This window comes from Lycorma delicatula, chromosome 1, assembly GCF_047948215.1.
Source record: "Lycorma delicatula isolate Av1 chromosome 1, ASM4794821v1, whole genome shotgun sequence".
NCBI lineage: Eukaryota > Metazoa > Arthropoda > Insecta > Hemiptera > Fulgoridae > Lycorma > Lycorma delicatula.
This window is the reverse complement of record NC_134455.1, coordinates 326,882,429-326,896,371: the sequence shown is the minus strand read 5'-3', so window position 1 is coordinate 326,896,371 and position 13,943 is coordinate 326,882,429. Positions and strand designations below refer to the sequence as shown.

Sequence of the window (13,943 nt, the reverse complement as noted above, 5' to 3'; positions counted from 1 at the left end):
ATAACCTAAAATATTTGTTAATGTGATAAAGTGAGTGATATTTAAGAGATAAAAATGTTTGTTATTTAGGTGTACATACTGTAAACGACTGCATCCAACATGGGAAGAATTAGCTGAAATGCTTAATGAAGATGATAAAAGTCAAGTAACTATTGCCAAGGTTGATTGTACTATCAGTACAGAACTGTGTTCCTTGAATGATATCACTGGCTATCCGACGTATGTATTTTTTATGTAAAAAATTTAATTTATGATATTTCATTTAAAATAAAACATAAGTGATAAATCTTCTTGTCACTTGTAAAAAAAAAAAAAACCAAGTCTTCGTTCGGTAATCATTTCAGGATTTTCACTTTGTTTTCCGTAATAAAAAAACTGTCAAAGGGATGCAGTATTTGTTAACAGGATGGATCTAGAATTCTTAACTTGATCTGTTGGAACCAAATTTATTGAATGTAGCATTGGCATCAACATTTATCTTTAACATGCTTCAGTTTCTGTTATTACTCCCTGAGATGTTTCAGTTGTTGTGAAAGTAGCATGTCAAAAGAGATGTACTTTACTGTTATCTACAGCATTTTTCTCTTTTTAAACTGAATGTTTTAGTTTTTAAGAATTATAATTAACTCCCTTTCAAATTAATGCAAATTGTTTTTCATAGCCTTTTTTTTCTTTTTGATGAGTTGGAGGAATCCCATTTATGGGTGAAGTGTCAGGCTCGCTAACAGGTTCCGTAAGATGATATTAAGAGTATGTATGTGTGCCCACACACTACCGACTAAACCTATCTCATCGGACACCTCCCTCAGGGCCGGACTCGCAATTAAGCATAACTTAGTTACAGGGGATGGCTTCAAGCTTGGGGATCTAGAGTCCTCATGTGTCATCACTGTTGTCCATCTGCATGAGGTGGCTGCACGACGGCTCAAGAGGACTCCTCACTCGCTGGTCTTTATCTTCTGTGCTTTACAATACCTGTGAGCTTGAAGATCTAGCTCACAGAAGGACAGAAGGACTTCAGGAGCTAGAGTCCTTCACGTTTTTGCAGGTCTTCCTTGCAATGGGCCATATTAGTCTTGTCTGTATCATTTGATTTATCAATATATATGGGTCGACCCCTAAGCTGAGCTAGTTTCATGTGACTTCAATTTCTTCTTGGTGTTCCTCATGTTCGTGATTCTTTTATTTGTCCACTGTAATTGGGGTTCTCTAAAAGTGACACTCCACTGGTTCTGGATCTTTTCATATAAACTTTGTATACCTAAACTCCCTTGGAGCCCCCAACCGTTCACTGGAACCGACTGAGTTTTTTAAATGAAACTACTTTTCCATGTTTATAAATAAAAAACTTCATCAAGAGAACATATTGATTAGAATGATCAAAAGTGATTATATGTATGAAAACTAATAGTTTTTAAAAATATTAATGTTCTTCCTGAGGTATTACTCTTTTATTTTTTAAAATGTCCCTACTTTTTTTGGATATTACAGTTGTCATTCTTTGTTGTTAATTTTGGAGACTTGAAATGGTATTATAATCATTTAAGTATTTATTTGGTCAATTAGTACATTAATATTGTTTGTAACTGTTCATTTTATATGTTGATAACATCAGATTTGGTGTGTTTGTAAATTTCATGCTCTAGTATGTTGATTTTTGGTTTTTATGTGCTGCTGTCTCTGAAAAACTTCCAGTTGTGCTTGATTTTTTCATAAGTTTTTTTTTTTTACAGCAATTTGTACAGGTTGATTCTATTTTATGTGTTAAACTTGTATATATACTTTCATTTTATCTTTGGTTTAATATGGATTTATATGTTCAGTGTAATATTTAGTGTATATTGTCTTATTTGTATAATAAAGTGTGTCTGATTAGTATATTTTTAAGTATTTCATCTTGAATTATGGTTTTAGCTTATAATAATAACTTATCCTAGATTCTCACTCACAATGTTCTTGAAAGTTTGTTTCCTGTCATATATTTAAGATTAATGTATTTATTGTTATTATTAATGAATATGTTAATTTTCAATTGAATTCATTAAATTAAAATAAACATTTGCATACTAAGTATATGTGTATTTTAATATCTACTTAACATATGGATTTGATTATATTAACAATATTTTTTTTTAATATTATATTATTGATTATTGTAGGTAGATTATTATTAATCTACCAACAACTACACAGAAAAGAATCACAATCTTTATGAATTATGCAATAATATTTACAATATCAACTAAACAGTTACACCAGCAACTGCACTACAAGGCTGCTACAGTACTAGGAACTGTACTTCTAAACAGAAGTGGACGAGGGGATAGTGGTAAACTGCATTTCTTACAACTTTATGATTTTTCATTGGTTCTTTCTTACGACCTGGTGGAGTAGTGATTGGGAAATTGAAGTAAAGTAAAAAATGCCAAAGCCTCATTTAATAAATCAGTTCATGTAAATTACCAAACAACATTAAATAACACTGGCTGCTGCGGTACACATATTGGTTGCTAGTGACCAAAGAAATTGCTGGCATCTAAAATTATCCAAAAAAGGTTGCTAAGAATGAAGATAGAAGTAATGGAAAACTATTAAAAGATATCCATCAGATTTAAATGTCATTTTGATTTTTCATTAAATTCTAAAATGTTATATAACTTCTGAAATATTAACATGTTACTTTTCTGACATCATAATTTTAGAGCTATGCTGTAAGAAGGAAAGTAATCAGTTAAAAAATAGGTTATGGAGTTTTTGCATTTCTTGACACTTCATGATCCAGGGACCCCAAAAAAAAGTGGAGGGAGTAATGTTAAGAGATATTTTGTTAAAACATGTTTTGGCGTGTTTGAAGCTGATTGAACGTTTGAACAAATGTTGTTGTTAACATTTTGACAACAAAGTCCTTGTGTGAAATAAAGGAAGTATTGTAATTGCGAAAAATTTTGGTTTTCAGATTTCAATGGAAATATCCATTTTGACTAGTTTCAGCATGAGATCTGTACTTACGCACATATGTATCTTGCATAACTCAAAAATGATTAGCTGTAGATGTTGAAATTTTATGTTTAGGACTGCTGTAACATCCAGTTGTGCATCTCCCCTTTTGATTTCAATTGAATGGGCCAAAAATGTATATACAGTCAGACCTCTAAATAAATTTGGATTTTGGACTTTTCTTAACGGCAGTAATAAATTCTTGTTTGAGAGCATATCAGTGATGTATCATAAGTGGTACTTATTTTCATTGGTTCCAGAGTTATAATCAGATATTATTTGAATTAATGAAATATTTGGATCTTACAAGGGGAAGGCACATCAGTTTGAATCCGACTTCATATACATATATTTTTTTAACTTATTTTTTTAAATTTAAATATATTGATTTATTAATATTAACCTCTGATTGTCAAAAAAAACAAACAATTAATAATAATTAAATAATAACAATACATAAAGAAATATGAAAAAAAATCAAAGTTATTATTGAAATTAAATTTTAAGTACTTTTCATTTAAATTGAAAAATGTTTACAATCAGAGGTTAATAATTATTAATAAATCAATATTTTTTTTTTTTTACGGCCCGGAAGGACCAATTAGTAATTTATGTTTAGTCTTTCTTATTTTCCAATACTCTTTCATTTTCCTGGAAAAATTCCTTTTCCGTTCCTCTGCCCAAACCAATAAATCAATGTATTTAAATTAAAAAAAAAAATTATAAGTATATAAAGTTGGATTTGAACTGATGTGTCCATGGTTATGGATTCAACATGTTCTCATGTTTCTACTTGAGCAAAATGAAACAAAATTAATATTTAAACTAATATAAAATGCTGATACGGACACCACAGGAATATGTGATGCTATGGGTGTCCACCACAATGCAATTGTGTAATTGTCCACTTTATTAAAGAATTGGAGGATTGTATCTTACTTTCAAATGAAATAAGTTGAAATGAAGTGCAGCAAAAAATGTGTGTATGTAATTTAATAGGTGTACAAGGAAGTCATGTGGTATCCACATCACATTTTTTTAATACATGTCCTAAGAGCGTATCTCGCAAAGTTTTCTTACAGCTTGATTTAAGGTATATTTAAATAGCATGCTTTAAAATTTAGAGCTCACTTGTTACTTCTGATAATTCTATTTTTATCTTAATGCATCAATTCTTATGAATAATAATCAGGTTACATTTTTTGAGTTTAGATTTTTGAATTAATTGTATTTAAACAGTAGCTTTTTTATGTTCTGTATTTTGAATACATATGAGTATATACACATAAGTAATCCACAGATGCATGTATAACTCATTTGTGGATTGTATGTTAACTACTGCTCCTCTTGATAGTATATCTACTAATTTTTTTTCAGGTTACTGTTTTTTCACAAAGGTAAGACAGTAGGAGTCAAGTTTAGAGGTACTAGAGATTTGCCATCTTTGACGACATTCATCAATGTTCAGTTGGGAAGTGACAAAGAGGTAATTAAATTCTGTTCACTTTATTATTGAATAATTTTTTATTTTTTGTGAAGAAAAATCTTTTGGGACTTTAAAAAACAAAGTAAGAGTCATGAAATCGTAAAACTAACATATACTAGAAGTAAAATTTGATAATGTAGTTATTACACTACCAACATCATACAGTGTTTCAGAAATATTATTAATCTAGTTTTATGAGGAGTTAAATCAGTTGAGTAGAAACTATTATTAATTAAAAATGTTTAATCTTTTGAATGATTTTTTATCTTTATCCACTTGGATTCTGTAAGTTTTTGTTTTAATTTAGCCCCCTTTTGTGAATTTTTTCTATGATTTTTGTCTCACGTTCAGTGTAAATATTGTCGTTATTCCTTTCCTTACAATCATGGGAGTTTTCATTCTTTTTTAAAACTAATTTTATATAAATAAAAGTTTTATATGATTACAGGCATTGAACTTTAATAAACCTTGTGATACAGAATCCTGTCTGGTTCATATTTCATAATTAACAGAGTCTAATGACACTTTTACAAATTGTAGTGGTTTGTAAATTAGAATATAATGAGATATCCTCAAAAAACAATTCTTCCTACGTGACAAAATCAAATCATGGTAAAACAGCAAATCATGATTAAAAAAATTGATTTATTGTTCTGTTTAGCAATTTTTTATAAAGTAATACACACAGTAAGTTAACTTATCTCAATAAACACTTTATCATGTAAGTTACCAGTGTATTATCCATCCCATGATAAGCATTTTTTGGCAGTAATTTAAGAAATATACAGCTAAAGTTTTTGTTTAACCTATTGTTATTGATTTATTTGTTTGTGTTTTTGCTTATTAAAAGAATAAAAATGATACAACCAGCTGGATAATGGTGTAGCAATTATCACAATACTGATTTCTAAAACAGGTGGTTTATGATTTAATTCTCAGAAAAGGATTGGCATTTTTTCTTGTCTTTTGACTTAACTCATCTTTGTGAATAAAATATGTGTGTAGTACATATGAGGCTGTACTGAGAACAATAAAGTAAAATTTTAAAATGCAGAAAAACCTTTTGCATTATTATATAATGTAGTTCTTTAATATTATTCCATATTCATGGGCGAGTAAGATTGTCTGTCAGTTTGCTAATGAGTGAACGTAAACTTTTACTTGATTGATGTGTTACCAGAATATGTGATTACACTATTCTTATTACATTTCTCAAAATTCATTAAATGAGCCAAGATTGAATTCTTTACCTGTACCTGCTTCTGCTTTAAGAAACTATGAAATATTTTAACTAATTTCTCCTTTTGAATTGTTTCCTGTCAAGTAAGAAGGCTTGAACAACTCAAGTGCAATATATCCTTAATTTCTCCCTCGTAAAATCAAAATTTTCATCATTAAAGCCTTTAATGAAATCCAAAAATATTGACTCATTTCTTTACCTGATGTCTAAATCTTTAACTACATTTTCTATAAAAGAGATCAGTGCCATCATGTTATATTGATAGATTTCCCTTTTCTGACACTATGTGGCTTATTCAACAGGATATTGTATTTATAAGATGAAAATAATCTTTCAACACATAATTAAAAAAAAAAAAATCAAAGAAATAAAAACAGATTTCTTTTGAATTGGCTAGTCTTTAAAATTGTTAAGAAATTCACCCATGTTAAAGGAAATGTTAGTAAACAAAGTAGAAGCTCTGCTAAGATTCTTTAACAGTGTTCTACTATTGATACCGAGCTGTTACCAAAACCTAATTATTTGTAAATAAACTTAGGACAGCTAATCCCACTTTTGCCTGGATTGAAGGGTGGAGTTTCTCCACCTTGTTCAAACAAAGATCAGAAACGTTTGATCAGCTTCTGTAAAATTATCACTTAAATAATTTTTAAATATGCTTAGTGATACTCATCTATGTAATTATTAATTTCAAGCAGGCAGTAGAATGTTTTCTTGTTATCTTCTTTTATGTTTATTCCCTCATTTTTTTTGGATTGATTTTGCTTTTGATGAAATTTTCTTTTTTTTTAATTTGAAGGTATTTTTTTTTGTAGCATTGACATCTTATTTTATATCTCTTCTTAAAATTCTTGTACTACTTTAATCTTTGAGAAAAGTTTTAACTTTAGACTAATTTTTGTCTTTTGATTTAGCAATTTTTATTAGTCCAATTTTTTATTAAGGTACTTTCTAATCTGTTTCTATTTGCTGTAATCTTTTCTATTCATGCTCTATGAAGATTATAATGTCTGGATATATTTGATTTGATGAAACTTAATTTGTTCTAGGTTTAATTGACATATACTGTGTTTTCTTAAGCTTAACATTTTACATTTTTAATAGAATTTTTCCTTCCTAATTTTGACCCTAATCAAACATTATCTACTATTTTTGTAAATTTACACGATGAGTTTAAGGAAATTATCTCAAATTATGTATTTCTACATCATTTGAAATAGATTGAGAAAGAAAAGATCAAGAGTACAAAAAGAGTGAGAAAGGATGTCCTACCTTGTGACAGGATATGTAGAATTGAGGTCCAATTCATGTAGGACCACAGATAATACATCTAGAGGCTACCTTGAAGCCCCCCCCCCCCCCTTTAGTCATGTGTACTTACTTATTCTGTTTATAATGTCTTAGGAAATTTTGAATTTTTATCTGGGTTTGAAGTAGCACATTAGTTACCTAAGACTTTGCATTAACTGGTTTAAATTATGCAACTGCAAAATTTCATTTCCTTCCAAAACTAAAAGCTAACCAGTAACAAGTTTCCATTTAGTAAAGGAACACGTCCATTTCACAATGGCTGATGTCGAATTATTCATCTCAATCTTAAACTTTGTGATGAGAGTCTGTTGGTTCCTTGTAAAAGTTCTTCAGTGAAGTAAAAATCTAAGTAAAACAACAGAAAATATGTGAAAATAATCAAATAAAAAACAAAATAATGTCTTCTTTTGTAGGGGAAAGCTGCAGCAGCTAAACAGTATGTAGAGGAAGTAGTAACAATTTTGGTTAATTTAAAAAAAATAAATGCGTTATTAGTTTTTGTTGATTGGTTTTTTCCAAAAAATAAAAATGTGAAAGTCTTGGAGAAAAAGGTTGAAAAATTTTCTGGAAAGATTGTATGATATTGACAAGGTTGATGAGTAACAGTGAAGAGAATGAAAATAAGGTGGCTGGCCTGTATTCTCACCAAAGATTAATTGGTCATCATATTTGATAATGAATGGTATTGTATATACAAATTAGAAGTGAAATGTTTTTTTTTTTTAATGTTTCTAAGTTTCCACATAACCATTTATGGCTGTCATATAAAAATCTCTATTAGTTTAAAATGCATTTTTTTTTATTTTAATTTTTTTCCAAAAAAATATATTTTTGGGGTTTTAACAGAAATGTTAAAATCAGCTGCTTTATTTTGTAGAGGGTTTTGAAGCGAAAAAAAAATTATTTATAACTGATTTTTTCCACTTGTTACACAACTGAAAGACAGCACAAATATTCTGTAATTTTATTTTAACAGCTGTTATTTTGCATGTTGTTTTTTATTGCAACAAATGTTTTTATTTATTGAGTTATATTAGTAAAAGATATTTATATTGTAAGGTGCTTAGTAAAAATCACACACTAAATAAACAGCATTATGAGTAATTCTGTTTATTTATTTTTTCTGGGAAAAAAATTACATACAAATTGTGGAAATCAGCTGTTAACACTTTTTTTAGGAAATATTACAGTATTTGTTATCAGATTTAAGAGTTATTGTCTTTTTTTATAATCATTTGAGATTACTTTTTTTTATTACTGTATTAGTAAATGTTTAGTAACAACTCTGTTTTGTAGAAATATCGTATAATTATGCTTTTCAACGTGGTAGTATCTACCAAAGTTTAATACAGGTGATGACAGACTTCAAAGATAATATTCAGTTGCAGAAATTGTAGCTTTAGATTGAAAAATGTGGGTCAGATTACCACCGTATTCAAAGGTAACTTAGTAATTTTATTGTGATACTTTGAAAATGTTCTTTACATTATACTTTCTTTGTGTATATACTGAACTCTGCTAGTTGAAGAAGGTTATTTCTATATAAACCATTAATTTTTTCTTTTAACATATATTTTCACTTGCACAATAATGAATTGTATACTTACACGTTTTAGAGCCACATCCTATTAAAATTTATCTTCATTAAACTGTGTATAATTTGACTCAGAGTACTAACTTAAGTAATTACTCTACTTCTTTTTTCTATACAAAGCTCTTGCTGAAAAAAAGTTGTTTATCTACTTTTTATTTGATGTTATTTTGTTTTGTTTCCATATTTGTAGCGTTTATAAATTAGAAGAAAGGGTGGAGATTGTTCAGAGATTAATTCTACAGGAGCAAAGTTATTGTGAGCTGAATCTTCCCTAGAAAATCTTTAACTAATTTTCCTATTTTTTTTTAGTTAGTTGAGTGTCGTTCAGAATGGTACACTGTATTATTAATCATTGCATCATCAAGGCTGCAGAATATTTTTTACAAAAAAAATTAATATAAAGTCCGATTGTTGGGCGTGGGGGGGGGGGTTATATTCCTTATCTTAAACATGTACAATTCATAATAAATTCATAGTTTAATGTTTTAATTGATCTCTAATAGTAGGTATTTTACTCATTTGGTACTGAATTTAACCATATTTAACGTTTTGTAATTGTAATGTGAAATAAATTAATATTATGAAAATGAAAGTAAAGAAAAAATGGAATTGTTGACTGTCTGTCAAAAAAATAATTGAAAATCTAAATTATAGCTCAAAGTTTCAGATGAACTAAATATTTTATGGGAGAACTTATTGAACCTGATTAAATATATATATATTTAATTTAAAATGTAGTTTTCTACTTTATGATTTATGATTTATTATTTTTGTGAATATTTCAATAATTGACTTGTGAAAAAGTCTCACACCTGAGAGTCATCCTTTCTTTTTTAAAAACATTTAAATATAGTAATTTATATAAAATTGGTGACTATATTCAAACTGAATTAACTCAAAAAGGACACATCACAAAAAGTTCAAATTTTCACAAAACCAACTTTATGTATGTAGTAGTAAGTCATCAAAATGTGATCACTTAGAGTTAGTTAATATAAAAGCATAAGTTTGAAATTAATAAAACTACATTTACATTGAACTGTTAAAAAATTTAAATATTAAACAAACCATATCAAACAGGTTAAAATCAGTTGGTTTCTCTTTAAGTGTACTTATTTCAAATATAAATGTAGTACATAAAAACAGTATATGAATTTACTAAAATTTTATCAACATTTTTAGTAAATATGAATAAATCAACTTTTGTAAATTAACATGAAATATTTTAACATGAAGCTATTTCTTCTAATTTTTTTAGTATAAAAATTCTCTTAGTTTGTTTTTAATAGGATTAATAAAAAAAATTAATAGTATAAGTCAAGAGTAGAACTTTTGGTAATATACAAATTTCAACATATAATAACAACCACTTCTATTTGATAAGAATAGATTAAAACAAAATAGGATAAGTGATTGTAAACAGTTTTTGTGAAACTGAGTTTTACGTTGAAACCTTCAGAGATTCAAGCAGCATCTTGTCTTACAAATCTCGTGTCTTGAACATGCAGCTCTTAACTTTGACACCTCCTTATATTGTTTCAGAACTCAGTAGGAGTGATATTCTCTGAGTAAATAATTATGTTGTGCAATAGGTGAATTGAAATAATTTATTTTTACCAGCTGGAGTGTTGTTTGGGTTTCTTCATTTGTGAACTTTGTCATAAACCTGCCTATCAGTCTTTTTCCAAGGAACTGATGTTAGTAAATATGAATAATCATTGATAAGTATATCTTTTGGCAAGTGAAATTTTTGTTGCATTATTAATGTAAATTTTTTTGCTGAATTTCAAAAATGTAATTTTAATGTAATGTAATTTTCCATCACCCATAATTTTTATATGGTAACAATCTAACGTATCGCTTTTGCAGAATTCTACATATTTTTTTAGGAATATTTTAAATGATTTCTTACATAGGGTGGGGTACAAACATAATATTATGAAATCAATAGTTATATATGCTTGCTGATTGATTTACTGTAGGTTCTGATATGTCAACACAGAACAGTTTTCTGAGTCCTACAATTAACACACCAATTTTATTTAAACAATTGCTTTGTATATACTTGTGGTTTCATTCTGTTTTGATTAATAGTTACTGTGTCAAATGTGTTATGTTAGTGAATAAAAATACCAAGGAAGTGATTTGGATAATTTCTGTTACTGTGTGGGGATTGACATTTAAAGAACAACAATGAAGTTTGACTCCAGTAGTTGAAAAATGTTATGAACTGTATTTTGGTTGCAAAGTTGGGGATCAAGATAAGAATTAGGTTCCGCACATCTGCTCTTTGACCTGTGTGAAACATTTGGCATAGGGTTAGAAATAATCGGCACAAGAATTTTGCCATACTAATGGTGATGTGAACCACAAGAACATTAGTTGACTGTATTTCTCTCTTACAAAGATAAAAGAAGTAAGTAGTAAATTCAAACACTCAGTGCAGTACCCAAATATACCATCTGCTATTAATCAGGCTAGTGCCAGTGAGAGGTTTTATCTGCACTGCATCCTCCCAACACACCTTAACTGTAGAAGATGAATTGGAATATGAGATAACCACTGGAGTTCAACATGTGGAACAAGATGATACTATTTTTGAAGCTGAATCCTTCCCATGAACCTCAACCAATAACTTGAAGGTCATTAAACTAAGAACAAGGTCGTTTAACTTAATTCTCTTGTTGAAGAACAAAGCTGTGCTTTTGGGATCTAGGTTGAAACATTGGAATCTTCTCTGGAAGTACATGAACAAAGATATGTCAGTATGAAACTCCTATTAGAAAAAGTTCAGTACAAGTACTGTTGGGCTCTATGTTGTGATTTAAAAGTTACTGTGTTATTAATGAGTTTGCAGCTCAGCTACACAAAGTTTTGTTCCATTTGTGTAAATGGGACAGGAAAGACAAAACAAATCATTATGTAGGGAAAATGGCCTAAGTGTGAAACACTGAATGTCTATATAGAAAAATGTTACATATTCCCCACTAATTGACTTGGAAATGATTCTTCTACCTCCACGTCATATAAAATTAGTGTTTTTCAAAAATTTCCTCATGTTAGTAACTAAAATCAAGGAAGAAATTTTTGTGGATCTCCAAGTAAGAACTTTGATTAGCAATTAGCAGAAGTGCTAAGCATAGTTTAAAAGTTAGCATGGAGATCATTTAAAAATGTTGTGTAAACCTTTTTATGAAATATAAATCCTTCAACTATCATGAGATTGTTGAATGCCCCCTATGATTGTTATACATGCCCCCTATCATAACATAGGGGGTATGTATAACATTCCCCCTATGTTATACAAACATAGGGGGCATAATCAGTTATGGGTAAATTCCCAGGAATTTTTTTAGAGGAATATTCTTGGAACTTAGGGAATTATATTTAGTGGGAATTTATATTTCACACTCTCCACTTTCCTCTAAAAGTACCTACTGATAAATTAGTAATATAAATGCACATTTTTATCACTGTATGTCTCTTCTGTTGAGTTGTGAAGGGCATATTTATATTAGCCTAAATATAATGCAGCCAGGATTTTTACTTTAATTCTCATATTTAAAATTAAAAAGACATACAAATTGCTTTAATAACAATAATTACTACAATATTTTAACATTAATTACAAAATCCACTGTTCATTATCACTACTTTCTATGCCTTGATCATCCTCTTCCTCTCCTCCTCTCTGTTTCCTTTCTCTTTACTTTTTTGAGAAGTTAACCATTGTAATGTAGTGGCTTTTGAAACACAATTGGGATCTTTCTAAAGATAATAATTGTAACCTATAAATATGATTTTCTCTGCCTTTTTTGTTGTTAGATGGTTTCTTTTTTTATTTTTGATAAGACCAAGTGACTGAAGCTCCTCTCAGTTGCTGCTGATGATGCTGAAGCTCATAAAATGCGACTAGCTATTTTACTTAAGTCAGTACCCCCACACTAGTTCTGTCCACCTTTCTCTGGGGCCATACTTTCTACTGACCTCCGCAGAAAACCTTTAGCCAAGATATATTTTCTTTCTTTCTCCTGCATCCTGCTCATTCTGCCATAACAGATTTCTCATTGTCATTTTTTGGGATATTTAGTCAATGAACTCTATTCCATCAATTACCTCCTTGGTTGTGCAGTTCTTAATCTCTGTCAGGTTGGATTTGATAAATGAGTTGTGAAATGAATTGAGTGTACAGATGTCTTTGTTCTTTCATGAAAATCTTTCCATAAATTGTTTTGTTCTACACTTGAGAGGAAGCTGTTTGGTAAAAAACCAATAAAACTTTTTTTAAATTCTTTAAAATACCATACATTTTGTTAATTAAATGTTGGTTGTCTTCCAGAACAAGAATTGCATTGTTTTTTAATTTTAACAGTAATAATTTTTTCTACAAGAATCCAAAAACCTTCATCTAAAAAATTATTTTTTACCTCTTTATGGTGTTTGAATAGGTCCTCCATGTCTTTGTTCATGGCCAGTTGCTGCAAGCAGTTATTATTTCTAGACAATGTAAATTTGACAACGAATGAGTTTTACCAGGGAGCTCCAATGGTATGTGGCTATTGTTTATTTTTCCCAAAGTAGCATTGAGCCTTTGGCTGTATTTTTTTTATCATTCTAGCAATATTAATTTCACATTTAATCAAAGTGGATGCTGTTTTAGCAGAAAGGATGTCCCAACTGGTTAAATGTAATATGATCAAGGCATCAAAGGGGTACAATAAAATGCTGTGCATTTTTCTCTTGAACAATTGCAAAATCTTTCTGTAATTTTCTTGTGTTATCTCACATCAGTACCAAAAATATATGGGTTCTATACTGGTCTAGGATGTCATAGTGGCAAGATGACTGGACTGCTACAGCAGACTCGGATACATAAAAGATACAATGTTACCGTGGGACTCTGTGTGCAGAAAAATTTGCCAAGAGGAATTGATTCTGTGTTGATTGCAAGTAGGACACATAAAAGCTACTCACAGATACTTGTGATGTCAGCGAAGAGAGCACCACTGTATATCTGATGTGAATGCTGCTTGACTGTCCACTACATCCTTGTGGACTGCACATGCTATGTGGCTTTACATCGCAAATGTAAAATGCTGAAAAATGTACAACACTTCCTAGGAAATGACAAGAATGTACTAAACTGGGTAGCAAGATATTATTTTGTTATTCATGTTTCATATATTACCCTAATTGTTGCGTTTCTTTTATTGTTTCAAGTTTATTCCTATTATTTTCTTAGTCTTCATAGTTTTAACATTTTTGCTAATATCTTAATATCCTCGAAGAAGCCTCTTGTTAATATTTTAACCTGG

The 13,943-nt window shown here is 29.4% G+C and overlaps 1 protein-coding gene across 1 annotated transcript in view; it reads left to right on the top strand.

Moving 5' to 3' along the window:
- The window catches only part of prtp (thioredoxin domain-containing protein pretaporter), an 82,208-nt gene that overhangs the window by 1,421 nt on the left and 66,844 nt on the right, over window positions 1-13,943 (top strand). The window contains exons 2-3 of the mRNA XM_075382081.1: window positions 70-219; window positions 4,375-4,483. Of these exons, the coding sequence (XP_075238196.1) occupies window positions 70-219; window positions 4,375-4,483 (259 nt within the window). The remainder of the gene's footprint in view (window positions 1-69; window positions 220-4,374; window positions 4,484-13,943) is intronic.